The sequence below is a fragment of the Chenopodium quinoa genome, unplaced genomic scaffold, assembly GCF_001683475.1.
Source record: "Chenopodium quinoa cultivar QQ74 unplaced genomic scaffold, ASM168347v1, whole genome shotgun sequence".
NCBI lineage: Eukaryota > Viridiplantae > Streptophyta > Magnoliopsida > Caryophyllales > Amaranthaceae > Chenopodium > Chenopodium quinoa.
This window is the reverse complement of record NW_018742669.1, coordinates 372,988-396,049: the sequence shown is the minus strand read 5'-3', so window position 1 is coordinate 396,049 and position 23,062 is coordinate 372,988. Positions and strand designations below refer to the sequence as shown.

Sequence of the window (23,062 nt, the reverse complement as noted above, 5' to 3'; positions counted from 1 at the left end):
TTTGTGTTCTTCTGCAACTCTGTTTCTTGATTAATCTTGCTCTGTTTATAATTCTGTTTCTGGGTTTTGCAATTTGCATATTTGAATTAATGTGTATTCATTTGTTGATTACAAATTGTTTAGCTTTTTTGAAGCCGCAAATGTGGTTGATGATCAAGTACAACGGACTATACAGTTAATTAAGTAGTTTCATTAATGGTTGATTAATTGATTTTAAGTGTAATTAGGGTGAAATTAGTGAAACGTAATGACTTGGTGAGATAATGATTAAGAGATTTGCGGTTGAGCATATGGATGAACGTGGGAGTGAGAGAGAAAGTTATAGGGATGCCTAAAAGGGTGGCAGAGATGCCCTTAATTTTGTTGCTAAAAGTTACTATTCCAACTCCCTAGGAGCATTATTTTTGTTAATCAAGGAAACTTTGTTTTTAATTATGGTGGTATGTGCATTTTTTTTAGGAAATTGGATCTTCACCCTGGTTGACTCGGGTTGCCCGGCTAGGATTTAGGTTGGGTGATCATCGTAGATTCGTAGAGGTGTTTATCGGGCGGTCAAATCGGGTTTGAATTGATTCATGCTTGTTCGGCTTGATTCTGGGTTAGGAATCGGTTCTAGGCTTCTAGCCATTTTTGTTGAGATGCATTGATGATCATGTCAAATTAGGTTGGGTCAAGTCAAGTGATTTAGGGTGGTGTTTGGGTTTTAGCACAAGTATTCTGTACCTCGGGTCAAGTAATTGGTTATGGGTCAATTTAGATTACTTGATTTGTTCGGGATTAATAGTTATGGATACTATATTAAGATAATAAGATGTTTGAGATCAAAATATCTAGCATTTTCAAGATAAGAAATAAGTTGTGTTTAGGATTAAAGTAGTTAAGGTTTGATTCATATTAATGATTGAAAGGTAAGGGCGAGTCTTATGATTAAAAAAAACAAGAGATATATTGTGGGGTGATAATTTAATCAAGTCATTATCAACTAAAAGAAAAATGAATTTGACACATATTGATTTGTCATTTGGCAATGTATTTATGCATCTACGTAGTAGATAAGAACCTAGCTTGAGTAATGAACTCAAGATAGCTTGGGGGCTCATACTACGGGTTATTTGACCACCTAATGGACCACTTTGACTTATCCTAGGCTCAACTTGGCTTTGTGGCTTTTGGGTTTTAAGCCAAGTGGATCAAGTGAATATGGTGCCTTGCCTTAGGAAAGTAGGGCAGCCATACTGCTAGAAATTGTGGATGACCATGTTGATCTTGCTACTTGGATTACAATTCATGTTTAGTTGGTATACTACGAATGCTAACTAATTTATTTGGTACGAGTTGGTTATATTGGTCATTCATTAAACAATTTGGATTTTAACTCTATTTATGGTTCAATAAGCTTTTATTCCTCTTTAACAAGAATATTGGTAACACGACTCCTAGTAACTAGCCCATTTACAAAAAGACAATAAGAGAGCCCTTGTACGAACCTTGGATTTGAACTTCATATTGCACTCAATATCATACAAAATTATTTTGAGGTATGATTAATTGAGGTGAAAATTAAATTACTAGACTGAATTGCTTGAAGACCTAATCCTAAAGTACTCACAGAGTAACTGAGTAACAATGTTGTGTGACATTACTTAAAATACCTGTCAAATCAACACATTGATAAGAACAAATAACTTTTTTAAGTACTGATCCTAATCAACATTAATTCTAGTAATGTGTACTTTTCATTGGATCGAATGAAATGTGACTTTCGGTGAAAAGATGAGCATCATTTAACAAATTTGACCTAATATGCTGAATTAATTGACTTCCTTAATTGCCTATTCCCAAAGATAGTGTTGTTCTTCTAGGTCGCACATAAAAGGAAAGAAATTACAGGGTAAGAAAAAGTCAAGTGCTGTTAAGTACTCATACTGAATAAGGTAACTTATCGTCTATACTCTCAATATTTTCACTAACTATTTTTACCCGTACCTTTTTTCTCTCTACTTTTTTCATTTGAGTTGAACTTCAATGGTGCAATCGTCCTTTCTCCATATTTTTTCCCTCACCCAAAAGAACAAGGAAGTATATCAAGTTGACATCAGGATATGCACTGATTCCAATTTTATGGCATGTTTGGTAAACTTGATGTAGTATTAAAAATCATATTTTTTGACATACTCCCTTATTAAATCCCTTATTACTTTATTAGTGTCAAGAAAATTATGCATGTTAGTTGACTTTTTACGAGTATTGAGGATTACAAACCATATAACCATAAATGTGTATCAATCAATGCGGAGTAGCTAAGCTAGTTCTGTGTTAATAGAGGAAATTGATTAACTATATAAGAATGCACTTGATAATTAAAGTGAGTATTTTAGAAAATATGTTTGACTTTCAGAGATTAAAAAAAAAAAAACCAAAGAGGTTATATCTCACTCACTACGTATTATTATTAAACATAATGTAAAAATGAATACAATTAAAGTGTGTTGCAGCCGTTACATAGTTTTAGAGATCAATCATCAATTAAAATTGAATGTTCAAATATAAAAAAAATAAAAACAATAAAAAAATCAATGATTATAAAATAGAGAATAAACCATAAAATTATTATGAAAATGTGATTGAACATGAATTATTTTATCCATAATTGATTACTACTTTATGAATTGGAAACACAAGCACACAACACGTAAGTAATTGCAAGATGCGTTTCTGGGTTCTTGAAGGTAGGTTGGTGGTGTAATTATGAGATAAGTCATGGGCTAAATTCGTCTCTTGATTAGCTTTGCCTTAGTAGTACTCCTAACTTTTAATTGGGGGGATTTCATTAGAGTAGGCCATGTTCATTTCACCTTAAAAAAATAATATTAAGTAAAAGTAACTCTATTTCAGTAAAAATAAGTTCAGTTCAGCAAAAATAATTTCAGTTTAGTAAAAATAATTTCAGTTCAGTAAAAATCAGTAACTCTAAAGAAGAAATATAACATGGAATTAGTAAAAATAATTTCAGTTCAACAAAAATTATTTCAGTTCAATAAAAATAATTTCGGTTTAGCAAAAATAAGGTGAAGTGAACGGGGTCTAATGGATTTTTTGGAAATGGCAAATTGGGGTCTTATGCTGACAAGGCAGCATGAGAATTCCACATGGTTTTGCTTAGTCAAGGGCTCAAGGCATTTCACACTCGCCAACAAAAATAATTTTATCTATTTATTATTATTATTATTATTATTATTATTATTTAATAATTTTTCTATTTTGTTATTATTAATTAATTTTGACAAGGAATCCTTTAGGCAAAAGCTAACGAGCATCCCCGGAGTGTTAGATAAAAGAGCTAAATGTGTAAATATTAAAGTAAATTAACATTAATTACACCGATCGACTCGTGATTTTGTCATGCATTCCGAACTTAATAATATTTTAAGTAATATATTGAGTAATTATCTAACGCCCTGAGACGCTTGTTAGCCCTTTAAAATAAATTTGACAAGGAATTAGTGTCATCCTATAAATTATTTTGCTCTCACTAACATCATTCACTTTAATTTCTATTGTTTTCTTTAACACTAAGAACTATTTAGCAACTGCCACTTCGTGTTTTATGGTTCATTCGTTATAATAATAGGAAAAGGTAAGAGAGAAAAATACCAATCACCTCATTTGTGTTTATCACGGTATCTAATTTGAACTTATTTTTTCTAATTTGATATGAAATTAGTAATAAGATTCTGAACTAAACATAGCTTTACTCATATATTGTATATATTTGTCCTAATAAATCATAAGGACATTACAAACCAAATTAAAGAGGGATATTTAAATTTGTATTATATGTACAAATTATCCTACTCACTCGATATTTTATAAACTAAATTATTTTTGTTCACTTTAAATAATTTTTTTTTTCTTTACTAATTTGCTATTGTATTTTATTTTTTTTGAAACAAATCAATTCATTAATCAAAAGTCATACGTTATCTACAATCGAAATCTAAATCAACAAATACATAAAATTGAATCAAATAAGGATTTCCTTTGTCAAAGCTACGATCGTTGAATAGATCTTGCACTGTGGTACATCTCTCACACACTTCGCTGGAATATACAACCTTTTCAAAGAGACGGTCTAACGATTTGTTGTAGCCGTAAGGATAAATTTCATCTAATTCACTTGAACGCCTTTGAAGATTTGACAACCGTTGCGATATCGGACAACTCTTTATCAACTAATAGATAATAGGACAAAAAATGGTTACCTTTTTAATAAACCCTAACACACACACACACACACACACACACAAAAAGAAAAAAAAAACCTAAACAAAAACTAACGAAACCACCATAGGGACACAAAAGAATATCTACACTACTCGTGTAGATTTATTGAAAGCTAAATTGTGAAACTAAAGAAAATTAAGGGAAAAGGGTCAAAAATAGATTTCGAATAAAATAGACTATTTCCAGCCTAACGACCAAGATTTTGGAGAAACCCTAGAAGAGAGGAGGAGAGAAAAGGAGAGGAGAGGAGAGGCGAGAGTCTCTATTTACAAAACCATATAATTATCAATTAAGAATTTGCTAATCGTAATATAATTATGCTTCAAAGTTAATTATCTTTACTAATCTAAAATCTATTAACTATTACTAAAACAAAACGTTGCTAACGTCATCACTGTCCACATGTCACTCACATAATAAATTTATTTCCCGCCTAAATGCAAGGATGATGTCATTTTTTTTTGTTTTTGTTTGTGGAGCTACCATATTTAACAATTTTGAAATTTAAATATTAGAAGCTTCTACATTACAACTACAACCTATCAATTTCTCTTTAAAAAAATGAAACAATTGTAAATAGCACACTAATAAATGGACTCCTACATTGAAACATGTATTAGGTGACGTTAAACAGGTATTATATTATAATTTTGATAAAATTCTAAAACTATAAAATTACAACTATTGCATAATTCTTATTTATATTTATCCATTTTTTTGTTTAATTATACAAATTATAAAAATAGATTTTATATAAAACGTGCATTGCACGGATTCTAACCTAATTTTAATAAAATTGAAGATATACCTTTTTTATTTTATGAAGAGATCATTATTTTTTAGTTTTCTACCCCTATTGGATAAGTAGTCGTAAATAATGGAAGGAATTTGAAAAGTGGAAGAAACATAATCAAAGAGAATCCAAAATCCTTATCCAAGACGTATTTACTAACTGTTGGTGGGCCAAATGTGTAGCCCCAAGGCTTGTAAAAATAGACATGAGGGGCTCAATCAAAGCTTTTTCTATATGATATACGAATAGCCCAAACACCATCAACATGGCCCTCCTTGTTTGGTCAACGGTCACATCATTTGTGCTCCCACCTAACCTCATTCTTGGCCCTACCAGTCTACCACCACTCTCCACTCTCCACTCTTTACCACCGCCCGTTACTTTTTTACCGCATGGTTTTTACCATGTTGGTGGTGTTGAACATGTGATCATTTTCCGTCTATATTAGTGATATTTTTGAGAATAAAATATTGATTTCGAATTATTATAAAAAGAGTTCAATTGATCAAGTTGGTAAAAAAGAGGGAGAGGGGAGAATTGATCCAGTATTGACATAAAAATAGTTAAATTAACCAGGTTGGTAAAAAAAAAGGGAAAGGGAGAACGTTATAGCAATAGAGGGTAACATATTTGCTCGTATTAGGGGTATTTTCGAAAAGGCAAGGTAAAACGAGCAAGAGCCGAGGCATGGCATGGCAAGGCAAAGCATGATTAAAGGTGGGTCTCATTTTTATTTAAAGTTTGTTTTCATCTTGGATGGAGCTTGACACTTCATGGCGCAATCCATTGATCCAAGATTAGTCTCCAAAAAATAATGTGGAAAATAACATGTCATAGAAAAGGACACGTGAATATGTGATTAGCTTATGATACTAAACTTTTTCATTATATAGTATTCTCTTTTCTCTCTGCTTACCTTAGTTTCACAACTTTCAAACTTTTATCATGACATCTATTTTACAAGACAAGCTATCTCTTTCTCTAGGAAATTCTAATTTGATTTCCATCCTTAAAACTTTATTTTCTTCCCTCAGTCATGTATAATGGCGGAGCCATGATTTTGAGAATAGGGTGTCGACATTATGTTCACGAGGTGTTAAAGACGGTAAAATAGTTAATACAATTATATTTATAAGAGAAAACAAAAGACATGTGTGAGGAGGGTGTGCCCGTCGTTGGGGATCCTTTTCCTCTATTCCCATGACCCTTTAAAGCCTAGGACTTTACGCTTTTTAAGGTGTGTTAGGATTCGAATTCCTGACTGTTTGGGGGACCTTGAATTAGAATTGATTTTATCATTACGTTTTTTTGTAAGAAACTAATAAGGAGTGGCCAAGGAGTTTTAGGAAAACTCATAAACCTCGCTCATGCCTTTCTCCCAAGTAGAGTTCAAGGGATATTTAGCATGAATCATAAGTTTGCCCATGCCCAAATTGGTCTACTTATACCAGAAATGAGTTCGGGAGCGAGGGTACTAAAATAACGTTCCCTTTAGGAGGGAATCGCTATCCTAGCCCAAGTGCGGCCTTTACTAGCTCTTCCTTTTTTCACAATTTCATCACCAAACAATATATGCAACGTGATACCTAAAACTTAGTTAGTTGATTTTATTTACACTTGTTAATCACATAAAGATTACATTGCAACGATTGTCGTTATTCTTATTTATTCCAAATTCGTGAAAAGAACAATAAATAAAAAATATTCGTCTTGGCTTAGGTGATAAAACAATCAATTTATTATTCTATTCTAGTCTTTAATTAACGCAAGAATATTATGTGAAATTAATTAATTAAAGTTTATTTAAAGTGATCAAACAACACTAATTGATTAATTAAAGTTATTTAGGACAAGAAAGGTATTGTGATTTATCTAAGTGCTCGGGAATTTACCACTTTTCCTTGATAGATCTTCGTTTAGAACACTTATGGACTCCTTTTTGTTCGGAAAACTCCAACGTAAAAACAAATTAATTAAAAGGGTGAGTGTTTAGGACAAGAGGGTTGATTAGTTCACAAAGATGTTACTGCTGACTTTAGGCTGATTTTTCTGTATCTTCAAAGCTCGTATTAAACCCTTATTTATAGGGAATGGGTGAGTTTAGGGTTTTGGAGATTCTGCCGCAGCAGGTGGCGCGCGCAACTCGGGAGGTTACGCGCGGCTGCTGCGCGAAAGTGATTGGGTTGCGCTGCTAGAGGAAGCGCAACCTCTGGTCTTTCGCGTGGCTTTATGGTAAGATTGGATTCAGTATATTTTTGAAATTCTGAATTTTCCGCAAGCGCATCTTTGGGGGTTGCGCTGGATGCCGCGCGCAACCTAGTAAGTTGCGCACCCCAAGCCAGCGCGACTCCTTGAGTTGCGCGCGGATTTTCCTGCAGCAACCCTATATTTTAACCTAGGCACTCTAAATCCGTTCGAAATTAGGTTTAATCTCGGGGTTAGGCCTAATTTCTGATCGGGCTTAGTGTTAATGAGCTTTGGTTCGTTCCGTTTGGGTCAAGCTAGTTAGTTTTATGTGTTTAGGCCTTAATCAGTGGTCCATAAGCATTCCTTACGTCAATGCAGCACAAAAATTGAATTATTTATCGTCATAGCACTTCCGGCCGGGACAGGGGACCAAAAGTAGATGTGTACAACATGTTTATATTATAATAGGGTTACACAGTTACACCTTAGTGGCTTTCCCATTAACCATGTACAAGAAAAATACAGTAAGAAATGTTTTGTCATGGATGAAACTTTGTATTGTTTTTGTATATTTTGAGTTCTCATTATAATTATAGATGATCTAAAGTTCTAGACGTAATTTGTAAAAATCTGTGTTAATGCATTTATAAAGATTTACTATATGATCAAGTCATGGTTTATTTAAACAGGGAGAATCATAAGTTAGACAAGATAGGCTACCAAATAAGGGCCCCATAAACTTAAAGAGAATTGATAATTATAAAAGGCCCACATGCAGCAACCACGCCATGGTTGCAAATGTAAATGTAACATATACAACCAATGTGACATGTCCACAATGAGGCACGAGCATTGGTATGCGAATGAATACAAATTAGATTTGCATGGAACTCGTAACCTAACCAACGTTATTATTGCTACAATTCTAATCATTCTATAAACTATTGTTTTCAACATACTCAACACGGCGTTTCCAAAAAAATAAAAAATAAAAATACAATAAAGGTTGGCATTAGATTTTTATGTTACATTATTTTTATTTGGTAGATGAAGATTATACTCCGTTATAAATATTATTAACACTTTGAAAAGTCTTAAAATTTTTACTCCGTAAGGGGTAAATATGAGCATATAGCTCCACCCAACCTTGGTCACCGTCATCAACCTAGCTAGTACTACCTTCGTACTATAAAAGTTCTCAACATTTTACTTTTTTTTTATGAATGTCAACGTAAAATCTTAACATGATTTTATAAGATTATATTTTTCTTTTATATTACAATGATGGTCACAATAGTGTTTGTGACGAGTGTCAAAAGTCAAACTCCGTATTATTGATTAGGTCGACACTAAAGAGAAAGTTCAAGGGAAGCAGGGCCAGCTCCCTAAACAGCAAAGCTCCAGCTAAATACATTAGTAGTTGCACTTATTTTTCTGTTTAATAGCCAGATCTCAACATTACAAAAGATAAAACTAAAAAGAAGGCCCACGATCTGGGCTTTTGCCTTTCTTGTTCGCCATGAACTCGTTGTTCACGTGAAGTCCAGGTCAACTCTCCTACATGGCCTTGAGGCCCTCGACCCAATCAAAAAAGGCGTTTTGTAGGCCTTGATAGCTACTAAACACCAATTTCTCTCTTTAATTAGTCTCTAACACACATAATCTACTATAAGTGACGGCAGGTGTAGTCAAAATCTTTGAAAATGGCTATGGGGCCAGTCCTCGTGACGAGCTTGTGTGTTATGGGGATGGCTAGGTCCTGCGGATGGCTTGATGCCTAAGTATCGTATCAAGAATTATAAAATGACCACTCAAGCTTAAGTGATACTATGCCCTGTTTATGTGTTATTATTTTATCGTGTTGAGTCATATTGTGCAATTTAAAAGTTGTGGCCATGGTTCAATGATAACAATTACGTGTCATGCCGTGTCTAATCCATTACATGTATCATGTTGTGCATTGATTTTTAACATTTCTTTGTGGTTTATATTCCAACACGCATAAACCTCAAGTTGTTTATAGAGTATGGACCATATGTATTTATTTTTTACACCATTTTACATCAATCCCATGTACTCTTATGTGTTCATGCACTCTAACTAATGCATTATTTAGATGTGAGAGGTCATAAAACTTTGTACTATGGGACTATGCATAAGCTAATGCACCCATGCCAAACAATAGTACTCCAAACTTGCTCTTATAAAGTATCTTGTAAATCTGTAAAACTTTAGCCTAATGCACATTATTCAAAAAGAGATATTCCAGTATCAATTACAACGGGTCAAATTTTGCATCGAGACTCTAAAAAATCAAAGGGGATAGCTACTAGTGAATTGTGGATTTTTTAGTACGGTTGGTAGTATATAGAATAATAACTTTAATTATCGGTAAAATAATTATTCGATCCATTACTACAATCACTATATATTTTTTTTTAATAGTGTGGCTACAAACTTGTTGAGTCTAGGCTAGGTTAAGGTCATGAGCATGGGCAACTAAGCAGACGAAGTAGGGTAGACATTATGCATTGTGCACCAACATCACCATACTCCCCACACTCAGTTTTGTTCACTGGGAACTCTTCCAAAACGAGCAAAAAAGTTGCCTTAAGCTTCTAATATATTGCAGTTGACCTTGTAAAGGCATCTTTAGTAGTCTCAATATGTTTAACTTCTCTTTTAAAATGTTCGCTGAAAATTCAATTTAACTTGGATATGCTTGAAATTACAAAGCAATGTTAATGGTTAGCACCACATAGAAGACATGACAAGCTAGTTCAAAGTTGGACTTTGATTGAGCAAGGCCTTGGTGAACTAAATTTGAAATAATATAGTGCTTGGTTGTCTTTGAATATACTGAACATTCCCATAGTAACACGAGTAGGCAAATTTAACCCAACATCAACCTGAACAGTGCTTCGACACTTAAACTCAGATGATCCAAATCTTATGTGACCCTAGCCAAATTTGATTACGCTATGATGAATGTTTGAAGTTGATTAGTCTTTTACAATAAACCAATCAACAATACACACGTATATGACCTGACTCAATCGAAACCTCTCACTCGATTATGATCCGCGTTCACTTGTCCAACGAACGACACGTGTGAATTACGAGGTCAAGTTCACATTGGCTAATGCCACATAAGAGATTGTAAGATCTTTTTGCTCAATCCAATTGGGCAACGATTGCAAACCCCAACTACCTTTTATTTCTCTTCCTGATCTCCTTCCCTCCTTCCCTCCTTTCTTCCAACGGATTTCTCATTTCCCGCAATCCCTACTCTCTCTCCTCCATACGCCTTCTGTAAACAACCAATTTTGATCCGAGCTTTCTCTCTCACCTTTAATGGCGGATTATCAGGTATCTCACACTTACTGTTTTTCTCTCTCATCTATTTCATCCTATTCTGTTTTATTTATATTGTTTTAATCTGATTTTACGCTGTTTTTCGGCAATTAGGGCTTACTAATTCGAAAATTTGATTTTTAGGGCATATTAACTTGCGGTCTTGAACGATCATGTGTTGTTGTTTTGCAAATTCAGCTAGAAGAGTGCAGAATTCGGCCCTATTTTGAGATTTCACTTTGGTAATGGTTTGAATTATTGCGCTAATTTTAGTTCAATTTTTGAAAATTTTCGTTTACGAACGAGTTCTGGAAAGTTGAAATTGAATGAAATTACTAATTAGTTGTATGCAATGAGAGTTTGTCGATAATTTATCTTCTCATTATGCTGATGACTAAGTTTTTGCGGAATTCTTCTTGTTTGACTGTGAATTTGTTGGTAGTTCTCGGTACATAGTGCTCATTTTGTTCTAATGTATCCTCTCCTTTCGATATGCCTTTTTCCTATGGCCTTTTGAGGTTGAGCTTTGTAGATTGTATACTACGTACTAGGATTATTATATACAAAGTACTTTTTAAATTTTTCCAAAATTTAGTGATGTAAAGCATTGGTCAAAGTTATATTTATTCATCATTTGATGCCAAGGTGACCTTTTTATTGTTACTTTTGGTAATCATAAAGAGTAGACTCTATTATGTCACATCATTTGAAGTAGGATTTCCATCTATCTCTTGGCATTTACCATGCCCTTGATCTTGTTGATTTGGATCATACCTAGGATATTCCAGGGCAATGCTTTTATAAGCGACATGGGAGAGGGGGGGGGGGTGTCAAAACTCAAGTCATAACAAATTTACAGATGCTTAAGAAGATAGTGGTAAATCTATGATAAGTGTTAGTAATGGAATTATTACTTTGTGGCTTGTACTTGTGTTCGCTTTAAGGAAATGAGCATTCGATTTTCAGTGAACTTTCCAAATTGGAATATGGAAGTCATGGAAGCCCATATAATGGGGAAACTTGACATTTCTCCCCTAATTCATTCATAGATGGAGCCTCTTGATCTCGTAACAGCTAATAGTTGGACAATTGAGGAGTGATCAAGGGAAAGGATACAGTGAATCACAGACTTAAATTTATAGTTGTCTAAACCTCTGTAGGAAAAAGCTACTTATGACAATTTTAACTCTCAATAGCCATGCCCCTGTGTCCTATTTCTGTCTCCAACTACTTGAGGGTCTAGGGAGGTCAGTTTGTTATTTATCCACTATTCATTCAGTACTAGTAGACAGTTGATGCAGGTGCATCCATTCAACCACTAACCCATTTTTATTTATTTTTATTTTTTTTACATATAACTCTTTTAGTGCTTAGGTCTGGCTAGATTATTAGGTAAGGAACATTGGAGCAATTTAGCTCTTATGGATTGAGATTATATGGGATTATATTTGGGCTTGTATTTGGTGAATCATGCAAGGGTTTGGTGTTTAAAAGAGCAGGAGCAACAGAAGTTGTGTTTGTGGCTTTGTGCAGTGCTCTGGCTAGTTGATTAAGTTTGTACTTTGGAGAATAAACTCAGGTTCCGGAAAAGCATTTGCTTATGAACTGATATATGCCGGCTAGTTAGGAAAATTAAATATTTCATGCTAGATAAGTTCTGTTAGCTGCTGGACTGTTAACTTAATTTGCTTAGTTTCCCTTTTTCCTTTAGGAAATTTTTCACAATGTTAATTGAGCACAATGATGAAGTGTTTGGTCTACTGAAGGTGTCTTTATTTATATTTCAATTGGGTTTGAAGCTAACTTCGTATTGTTGTAACAGGGGGAGTGTATAACTGCCCTGAAACTAGCTTTGTTTTTCTGTAATATTATGTTTATATCTAGCATCAATGATCCTGGGATACTGTTTCCCTGGGTAAAGGTGCTAACATGTACTAATTGTTTGAATAAGGAAGAGAAGGTATTTGTGATGATAATAAAAATTTGTTGTCGTATTTCATGAGATAAAGAATATAAGATTAAGAAGTTGCTTTTATTTCACGATGTGCCTTGATATTAGAAGACTTTGTCTTTTAAAGAGTCAGCTACCCTCCAATAATGCTATATATGACTGATTATAGCAATGTGTTCACATTGTTCTTATATGTTTTTTTACGGTTGGCATATATGTCCATGGGTACATCTTCACTTTATTGATATCCTGCCCACTAGTGGTCTTTGTTTAATGGATTCTGTTGGTTTACTAAGCACTTCTTAGGTTGCTTGCAAACTTGCGTGTTGTGTCATTTTCGAATGGAAGACAATAGGTCAATAGCTCATGTGTTTTCTAAATTCAAACTTTCTAGCATTCAGATTTTCGTCTAAGCACACAGAATCTGAACCCTTGGGGCTGTAAATGCTTAATTTATGTTCGATAGGTTACATATCGCTGCCTCATTGATACTTATAAATGCTTCCCCTGCTAGTCCCAAACCCTCAGAACCCCATCCATTTAATATACACCTTTTCTTCTCTTATATGTTGTCTTTTTGTTCTTTCTCTTTTTTGTTTGTTTTTTCTTTTTAGGGGATAAGAAATATGTTACTGAACTTTGTGAACAGAGTATACAATGATGGAGGATTAGGCCCCCATATGCCCATGAAGATGATTGCATGCCACCCAAGTGTTGTATATATTAAATGATAATCTTGGAAAATCCTCATATAAGAACACTAACATTGTGAAAGGATAATTTCTCTAACCCCAAATATCCTTTCTTAGTTTCTTTCCAGTCACCAAAACACTCAGAACGATCCTGTATATTCCAAGTATCCTTCATTCTTTCTCCCTTAAGTAACATACCAGAATGCAAATGCAATAATATAGATGGCTGGCACACCCACTGCATGCTCAAAAATTGGAACGTACTACACTGTATTCGTACTATATTTAAACTATTTATAGTCTCCTATTATTCATTCTTCGTCCCTAAAAGCAGTGGAAAGCTATCATGTTGGTTAGTAGAACAAACATTGGGATGAGTGCTAAGTTGGGAGTGATAAAGACAAAAGTTAGAATCTGGAGTTAAGTTGGAGTAATACTGAGTGTCATTTTAGTATTGAGGAGGAGAAGCGAGGATGTATTGAGTTCTATTGACTTTAGATGACAAGGAGTTACATGTTAGTGAATGTTTTAAGTATCTCAAATCAAATTTTTAAAGAAATGGTGATTTCGATCAGGATGTATCTCAATAGAGTTACGTCTAGGTGGTAAAAAATGGAGAACAATGCCTGGATTATTACATGATTGTATGATTGTAGTGTGCTAAGGTTGAAAGAAATATTCTATAGGACAACAATTTGACCGGCGTTACTGTACAGGTGAGAATGTTGGGCATTTAGGAAGGAGCATATGAAGAAGATAAGTGTAGCAGAGTTGTGTATATTGAGATGTTTGTGTGGGAACACCTTGATGGATGAGATTAGGAGTTTAAATATTTAAAGGATAGACGGAGTTGAAGATAAGATAAGGGAAAATCAGCTACGTTGGTTTTGGCATGTAAGATGTCGACCAAAGTATATACTGGACTGTTGGTAAGGAAGTTGAAGCTTAGAATAATGGAGATTTCGTAATAAGCCGAGGGAGGCCAAATATGATTTGGATAGAGGGAGTTAGGAATGACATAAAGAAAACACTAAAAGCGAATGGAAGAAGAGAGGATCATCATGGATAAGGCTTGGGGAGGTATTGCTAGCGGTCAACTGAAACTTGATTTTGCTTCTGTCAAAGTTTTGTTTGTTCAAGAGTGATCAGTTTCTACTTAATTTTAAATTAAAATAAAATTTTCTCTAAGTGAATTGACGTGTTTTTACCTGCGCTTGATTGATCAATTAAGTTCTAGTCAAGCTGCTTGAAATATTGATGAAGCAATTGTGAAGTGGTATCTCACCACAGCCTCATTTGTCCCCTTTTGTCTTGACACTGGGTGTAGCTTTGAGAAGCATGTGGGAAAAGGGCTTCAGATGATTTTCTTTAACAATACAGACCCTTTTGTGGACAACCTGCTTTCAATTAATCTGTTTTATTTTTTTAATTTTTTTTTAAATTTTTTTTTAGTAATTTATGCCTAAGGGCCTGCATGCGTTGCTGAGTATGCGAATTCTAGAATGATTTTATAAGTTTTATGGTAAGTTAATTAACTGTCATCAGAACATATCAGTCTGTTTTGTGATATGCTAACATAAGTCAGGTTTCTGGCAGTAAAAGGACCCATCTTTATCACCTGTTTTCTGGAGAAAAGGGTTTGCCTGATGAAGTGTTACTATTGCATTCCTAGTACAGAAACACTTTCATGACTGTCCAGGTTGATGTAAATGATAGCCTAACTTCAACAATTTCTCTCATCATTCAGCACATTGCAGAACAAAGAGTTCTGCATATTTGCACCGTACCACTGTATTCATTGGATGGAATTCTTTTCCATGTCTTTCGTGATGATTGTTGGAGACAACGGCAGTTGAAATGTGTGATTGTGATTACTGATTCTATTATAGTCGATGCAAAAAATTTTCTTTCTACTTCTATCGTTCAGCATGTGACTTCAGTCGCTAACGCAACTTTACTCAGGATAATTTAGCACTTGGAAGTCACTGTTGAAGACTGTCTCCATTACTAGGTACAACAGCACGAGCTCATAAGCAAAGGACCTCAACAACTCACGATTCTCTATCGAGGTAAGCTAGACTTTGGTGCACCCCTAACTCATTTTTCCCAAAATATTTTATTTGGTTTTTGTTATATTTATGGGTAGGATAGAAAGAAGCTCATGATTCAAGCGTTTTTCTTTATGGTGCCCCTGCGTTTTCTTTGTGGTGTCTTAACTTCTAAAATTAATGTCCAAGGTACTTTGTATTTACATCTTATATGACTTCAGCAACTAGTTTCATTTACCTTTAAATATGTTGGCTAAACTGCCCCTTCATCAAAATCTTTATGTTTCTGTCTACCCGTTCCCTGCCCAACTAAACAACCCAGCAATTGATGGTTCAAACATATGGAGCATTTTTTGAGCTTTAATTGCTGTGCGGCATTAAAGATATATTTTCATATTAGTTAACAATTTATAAGATGTTCAAGATTTTCCAAATCATTGGAGTTTGAATGTTGTATGAATATTTCCTAAAAGGGTTAAAAATTCAAAATTACAGGTCATATGCTCATATTTCATATGTTGTGTCCATGTCCCATCTTGTTTGCCAACCTCTTTAGATTTGGACACTTATCAACTTAATGATAATTATTACTCGTAGTGTTTAAAGTTGACAAGCAAAATAAAAAATGTTGGGATTCTTTTTGATAATAAAAGAGGATCCTTATCCGTGTATGCTAATTTCAATTCATCACATTTTCATTTGAAAAGTATTCACAAATTATGAAGGAGGGATTCAAATATATCTTCTTTATAAAATATTTTACGAAGTATCTGATTATTTCATTACTAGATGGAAGTCCGTGCGATGCAAAGTTTTTTCATCTAAGATTTTTAATTATTTGATTTATTGTATTTAATAATTTCAGACAAAATTACAAAAATTTAATTTTTTTTTTACTATAAATTATATTGAATTTATTAAATATAAATAAATTATAAATATGATATTTTTTCCGTTATATAAATCTTTAATTTGAAATGATAAATTTTTAATAATTTAAATCCTAAATCATTATTCATTGTTTTACCATATCTTTTATTTCGATAGAATTACCAACCTCGTCCACAACCAACCTACTACATCAATGGATAAATTGAACCGTGAAATGTTAGCCAAACTGAAATTGATATTAATTAAATCTTTACATTTATATAAAATAAATCAATATATTTACCAATAAATGAAAAATTTTTGCGATATAAAATCATATCTATGTATTGGAATTTTTTCATCATCTCCAAAAATAACCAAAGCCATCCATATATTAAGTATACAACTTCTAATCGTATGCCATTACATAATCAAATAATCGCTCACTAATTATATAGTTAGTGTCCATTATCATTTCTATAGTTATGGATTCACCTCGAAATATTATTTAATCTTCCAAAGTTTACATCAAAGATTTTGATATACTCGCTTACTCGGCATATTTATTTTGGTTGCTCTCCAATTGATCACATATTCACATTGCTACCTATGCTCAATATTAACAAGTCACTAATTTAATCACTACGTGGAGTATTTGTAAACTTGGAACCTCAATTTATCAAATGGTTTAATATCTTAGATAATGTTAAAGTGTAGGGTTAGAATAATCTTGAGTCTCAATCATACCAGATTCAATCTTTGTAAGAGTGGTGGAATTTTGTTACATGCTAAATTGTATAGACTAAAGCCTCACATTTTCATAAAATACGACTCTTGGCTTCGCTGTAAGCTTAAAAGGATAACGATTGCAAAATGATGTGCAAGTAGTAGTATTCCAATATCACGAAACCTTGGCTTTTTTCTAAATTCTAATCCGAAATCTGAAGGAGTTTTTTAGTGCAACGTTAAGGGGTCATCTGCCACACATAAATTTGGACACAACACACCAAAAAGTTGCAAATCATTTCGCTGCCGCGTTGAGGGAAATTTTTTTTAATTTCGTTTCCCAAAAGTTATTTTATTTAATTTTTTATTTCATTTTTTTCTCTCTCTCTCCTTTCTAGATACACGTGAAAGTGCCACCAACCTATAAAAGTATCCTCCAGGTCAGCCGTAAAAAATCCGGACACCCAATAGTATTTTGCCATGTCATCGGATAAGAGAGCTTCCAATATAAATGGGCAATAAATGACTGTGGATTGATTACTTTAGTAGATCCGTTGGGTAGCTAATTCAGTAATTCAGCAAAAATCTATCTAGCCCACCATACTTGCCCATGATTAGGATAGATTCATATAGAGCCACAATCTTGAATTTTTTTTTATTGCCCTTCTCATTTAAATATAAAATATAACATTACTCTGTTATATTCTTGCTAACATATATATAAAAAGACAATGATACTGTAATTATTATTATTATTATTATTATTATTGTTATTATTATTATTATTTTATGAGAGAGAAGATGAATTATTTTGGTTTTGCACCCTATATACATTATATTATTCCATGGGAAGGATTGACTTATTTAACTTCTGACAACAATAAAAAAAAAAAAAAAAAAAAAAGAAGAATTTTACATAGTCAATCTTTATTAGGGAGTTTTTTTTTTTCCATGAATTATATTTTAATTCACATGTTTGATTATTATATCATGAATATAGCATATGTAGTAATAAATAAGGATTATTGTTAGGCCAACAAAAAAGAACCGTTCTTTATTTATAATTTTGGACTGAAATATTTGGAATTTTAATTTTACTTTGAAAATATCTAGAGATTTTTACAATTTTCAGAATTAATTCAGTAATCTGTGTGCAGAAAATTTGGCTGCATAACATATGTTACTACAAATCTGCAAGCTCTCTGGAAAGTTGATGGGGCCAATTAATTCAGAAATCTCTGTAAATTTCTCTGAAATATAAAATATCATCAAGAAATGAGTTAGGCATCCAATATTCCTTATAGTGATTGATCGCCAAAATGTGATTATATACACTTTGAACATGTCTGATACTTTTTGGCAGCTTGATTAATAAGCTGTATTTTCCTCAGGTAAAATTTAATAAAGGTTACCCGAGTTTAATCATGATCGAGAATAAGTTTGGGAGAGCTGAGAACACACCCCTTAGTGTGTTGGCACTTGGCAATCAATCTCCTTCTGGGTGATAATTTTTCCTGCAGTGAAAAAAGAATTCTGTGATGGTAACATAGTACCTTTGAGATTTGAGAATGTACTTCAAATTCAGGGGCATTGTAGTCAATGCCGCTGGTTAAATTATTGTAAATACTTTGGTGTAGACAGTAGAGGGAGAGAGAGAATAGTGGTCCAGTAACTATTGTTGGCATATGAAAGAAAAGGTTGGCTCTTGCCCTGTTTTCTTAACCATCAGTTCATTACTCATAAGAACACATACTCCCACCTCTCTGTTTCTGAGAGTCCCACTCTTCTGCTTTTGCTATCTTCAGAGCTTCTTTAACGGATTTTTTTTACTACCTCTTATCTCATCCCCCGTGACCTGCTCATATACACAAATCGCCCATCAACTCTCTCTCCTCCCCCATTCCCCTCCATTCCAACCCCCCAAGTTTTCATTGTGGGGCTAGATTTCTCTTTTGAACTCTCAGCGGGTATATTTTCTTCTTGCTGACTTCTGATTCTTCACTGCAAAACCCATCCACTGTTCAGATTGTGATTTTTGAGCTTTGTGCCTTTCTTCCTTGCTCCTGTATAAATTAGAAAGAGAATCCATTGTCTTCCTACATAAACAATTTAGCAATCCACATTTTTAGAATTGCTTCTTGTGGTCAATTCAGATATGGGGTTTTTCAGGGTTTAAGCTTAGGACTCAGAAATTTCCTTGTTCTTGCAAACTGGGTTTAGTGTACTCTAGACATCTTTTTGCTTTTCACCTTGATAGTAAGTGCTTTTCTAGGGTTCAGGGTTTTGGCCTTTTGCCTACTTTGGTACAAAGCTTGAAGCTTGATTTCCACTCTCTTTGCTTTGCCATTCCTTTGGTAAAGTTTTGAATTCTCCTTATTTGCCTCTCAAAAGCTTACTAAATCTACCAACTTTGCTGAGTCCAAAGCTTTACTTTTTTTTTTTTGGTTCTGTGCCACTGTCAGATAACTGATGTTTTGAAATTGAGTCTTCTTCATCCATTTCTGATTCTGGCAGCTTTGAACCTAAGCTTCTTGAAGCTAATGAGGATTAATTCAATCTTGCTCAGTCTCTCATCGTTGAGTTCTAATTGAATTAGGCCTGTTTGATTGAAGTTCAGCCAGGAGATTCATTTCAACAATGAGCTCCTGCTTGAGTGGAGGTGGACGGGCTGCCTATGCAATTGACCTTGATATTATTAAATCTCCCTCTACTTCAACCCGTACCTCTCATTCTTCATCGCCTTCTTCGACTATATCAGAATCAAGCAATTCCCCACTAGCCATCTCAACTCGTAAACCACGGACTCCCCGGAAACGCCCAAATCAGACCTACAATGAGGCAGCTGCTCTGCTTTCCACAGCATATCCAAATATTTTTCCTGCCAAGGATATGTGTAAGCCAGGCAAATTCATCAAACCTCGTGAGTATTCTTCCTTTTCCTGTGAAGAACCCTCTGGTGAATTGCTCCTACCTTTCCCAGTTGAGAAACCAGTTTTTCAGCTAGATTCAACTGCCTATGGTAAGTCATGCTCATATGACATGGATGAAATTGGTTGCCATACGAATTCCTCTGATTTATGTGATGGATACGAGGATTTCGATGCAGAATCAATCCTTGATGAAGAGATTGGGGAGGGTGCTATAGACAGCATAATGGGGGATGTGAATGTGTGTGTTGAAGGGGAATCCACTGCTTGCTCCAATGATGGTAGTGTTGGCCCGGTTAGTTTCTGTTATGGGTATCCTGTGGGGTTAGGATTAGGATTAGGATTAGGATTAGGTGGGAGATTTGATTTCGGATTCGGATTGATGAGAGGTGGAGTGGCCAAGGCATTTAGACAAAATGACGAGGGAGACTGGTGGAGATTTCCTGCTGTTGATGTTGGTGAAATTTCACCAAGGTTGAGCAAGCCTTTGCCAGCTGAAAAGAAGAAAAAATTGGAAAAAGTGAACACTAAATCCTCTCCTTCAGCCTTAAAGAAAGAAAATTCAGTGTCGGTTCCCAAGTCCAGTCCAGGCTTGAGCAAAGAAAATTCGTCTTCAAGTCCTAAATCCAGTTCAACATCATCAGGCAAGGAAAATTCAACCCAAAATTCTAAATCCAGCCCTGGGGTGCTCTTGAAATTGAATTATGATGAGGTTTTGGATGCCTGGTCAAATCGAGGCTCGCCTTTCTCCGATGACATTGTGGGCTCCGAGCTTTCTGGAAGTGATGCCTTGGTATGTTCTAAATTTACCTCTGTTTCATTTAAGTTCTTCATGATTTCATTGCTAATATTGAATAATTCAAATAGAGATTTTATGAATGAAGTGTTTATTCCGAGTCCATAAAACTCTATTCCTGCTCCTTTTAGAATGACTAAATTGTGAAAATCTTAACTACTGTGGAGGGCATATAGACTATAGTGAAGTGGAAATAGACGCTCTCTTGTATGGATTGAGAAAATTAGTTTGACAGTGTTTGGCGCCTAATGATACTTGACGTTTGGATTAAACGGTCACCAAACTTTTCTTTCCTAATTAAAAAGTTTCGGTTTTGGAGTTTTCCAGTTTTGATGTTTCTTCTTTGGGCAATACCTCAGTTGCAAAATGATTTATTTAATCAAGTGAGACAAAATGAAGAATATTTGTGTTATGTATTATAATACATATTATATTATTCCTTTTTTACTTATATATTTATTTAATCTGTGCAGGCCCCTAAATTAGGGTTTGCATAGATGCTTTTTTTTGCTAACATTGTTTGTCTAACACAGTTAATCTTTTAGATAGAAGCGTTTTGCATGCTTGTATTCACTTATGATGGAATCATTAATAAAACAATACAAACTAAAGGATTGAACTGTTTTTATAGCAAGCACGATTGGCGCAAATAGATCTATTCGGTGAGCCTGGAGCCTTGAGGGAAGCAAGTGTTCAGCGCTACAAGGAGAAAAGGCGAACACGTTTCTTCTCAAAGAAGATTAGATATCAAGTTAGAAAAGTTAATGCCGATCAACGACCAAGAATGAAGGTATGCAACTATGCCAATTCGGTCAGTGCTCAATCTCAGTCATGTCAAAGTTATATATGTGGGTGTGCATTTGTTCTTGGTGCTTTGTGCCTTTTTTGGCTCTTCTACCTTAAAGGAAGTACATAAGAGATATATGTTTGTTTAGATGTGTTTGGGTTAGTTTTTCTGAGCTTATATGTAATGTGCTCCATCCATCCTTTAAACAGTATGCCATAAGCCCATAATTATGCTTCATCATTGAAATGTTTGCAATTCCAAAGCCTTTTGCTTTATGTTCCTGGTTAAGGATACTGATGAAGGCATATGATAAATTTCAAATTTCGTTTGTAATCTAGTAAGGAGCCAATTATTTTGGATGATTCAAAATAGAATTGTGACTTTTTTTTACAAGGACAGAGGGAGTATGTTGTTTGAGACTATGGTGTGACTTGTACCGAAGGCATAATTGTAGCTTTTGCTGATTTGATTATTTGATGTTCATGTTCTATTCTCAAATTCTTAGAAAGTTTCAGTCAATTCTTTGTAATACAACTGTTCTTTCCTGCAACTGCGAAGATTTTCTAGTTCTTGAAAATGTTATTGTAATCTTCCTGCACTTATCACTAATATTCTCTTTTAATCACAGTCCATTTGTTCATGTGAGCGAGTTTCCTTAGGTTATATGTTTTGCATCTGTATGCAGTGTATGCTGTGATCATGATCATCCTAAGTTAATGGTTGATATCTTGCATTTCTCTCCATAATTATATCTCTTACTTAAATCAGGATTCATGTCATGTTGCAGGGGCGATTTGTTAGAAGGCCGAATTCATCTGGGAGTGAAGAAAACGAAGTAGCGAATGAGTAGTTTTGCCTTTGGCCTGTCAGGTCCTTTTAGCTGTTATGAGTACCTTATAGGGCATTACACTTTTTGTAAGAATTTTGCCAAATTTCACACATCAAACTGTAGCTAAGGCTAGGTAATAGGGTTGGTTGAAGAGCTGTAGTGTTATTATTCCCTCAATTTTTTGTAGTCTTAAATCAACGGTTACCCCCTTTTCTGTTATTTTGTAGCAGCTTCTTTCAATGAGAAGATTTGTTGGTGAGAACTGTTAGGTGCATATGAGAGTTTGCGCTTTCATATGGTATGACTATAATTTAAATGAGAAAGAAAGGATCCTTTCTTTTTATTTCCGCATCTAAATTATCGTCGTATTGATTGGGAAGACATGCTTTCATGTGTACTTAAATAAGTTGCACAAGATGTTAATAAGTACATACATGAGTTTACAATGCAAAATTATTATGATACTTTATAGATTTTTTAAAAACTATATTTCAAATCTTTTGATTGTTTACAAATTTTTTAACCACTATCATATATAGGCAAACTTAGCAAATATGGAGTACTTTGTAGTATGAAGCATGCCTTTGGAACTATTATTGAATCCAATTTGGAGGACTTATAAATTTGATCAACTTAATTTTCTTTGGAGCTAGGAGTAAAGAGATTAACATTTCAACTACCAAATCAATTTGTTAAATGAAGGTGAAATTGTCTAAAAATAAAGAGTTGGGCCTAATTTTCTAAAACATTACAAGGATGGATGCAGAACTATGTCATGACTATGCTTAATTTTTTAATGTCCCTAGCTAAGAAGCCAC

The 23,062-nt window shown here is 34.1% G+C and overlaps 1 protein-coding gene across 4 annotated transcripts; it reads left to right on the top strand.

The window, feature by feature from the left end:
- Positions 1-10,437: 10,437 nt before the first annotated feature.
- LOC110722328 (protein CHLOROPLAST IMPORT APPARATUS 2-like) lies at positions 10,438-22,463 on the top strand. Of its 4 annotated transcripts, none has more exons than XM_021901604.1 (6): positions 10,438-10,633; positions 10,763-10,860; positions 15,234-15,330; positions 18,063-20,625; positions 21,260-21,439; positions 22,203-22,463. In XM_021901604.1, exons 4-6 carry the CDS (start codon positions 19,543-19,545, stop codon positions 22,263-22,265), a joined length of 1,326 nt encoding a protein of 441 aa, XP_021757296.1. In that variant the 5' UTR covers positions 10,438-10,633; positions 10,763-10,860; positions 15,234-15,330; positions 18,063-19,542; the 3' UTR covers positions 22,266-22,463. The 4 variants fall into 4 exon arrangements, with proteins under 4 accessions (XP_021757296.1, XP_021757295.1, XP_021757293.1 ...); XM_021901603.1 differs by having other exon boundaries at positions 15,224-15,330; positions 18,297-20,625; XM_021901601.1 differs by having other exon boundaries at positions 15,224-15,330.
- Positions 22,464-23,062: the final 599 nt, after the last annotated feature.

Excerpts from the sequence above, each read along its gene's own strand:
- LOC110722328 (XM_021901604.1), top strand. The coding sequence starts at position 19,543 with ATGAGCTCCTGCTTGAGTGGAGGTGGACGGGCTGCCTATGCAATTGAC. Across the intron at positions 20,626-21,259 it reads TTTCTGGAAGTGATGCCTTG|CAAGCACGATTGGCGCAAAT; the intron begins GTATGTTCTAAA and ends CTGTTTTTATAG. Across the intron at positions 21,440-22,202 it reads TATGCAACTATGCCAATTCG|GGGCGATTTGTTAGAAGGCC; the intron begins GTCAGTGCTCAA and ends GTCATGTTGCAG.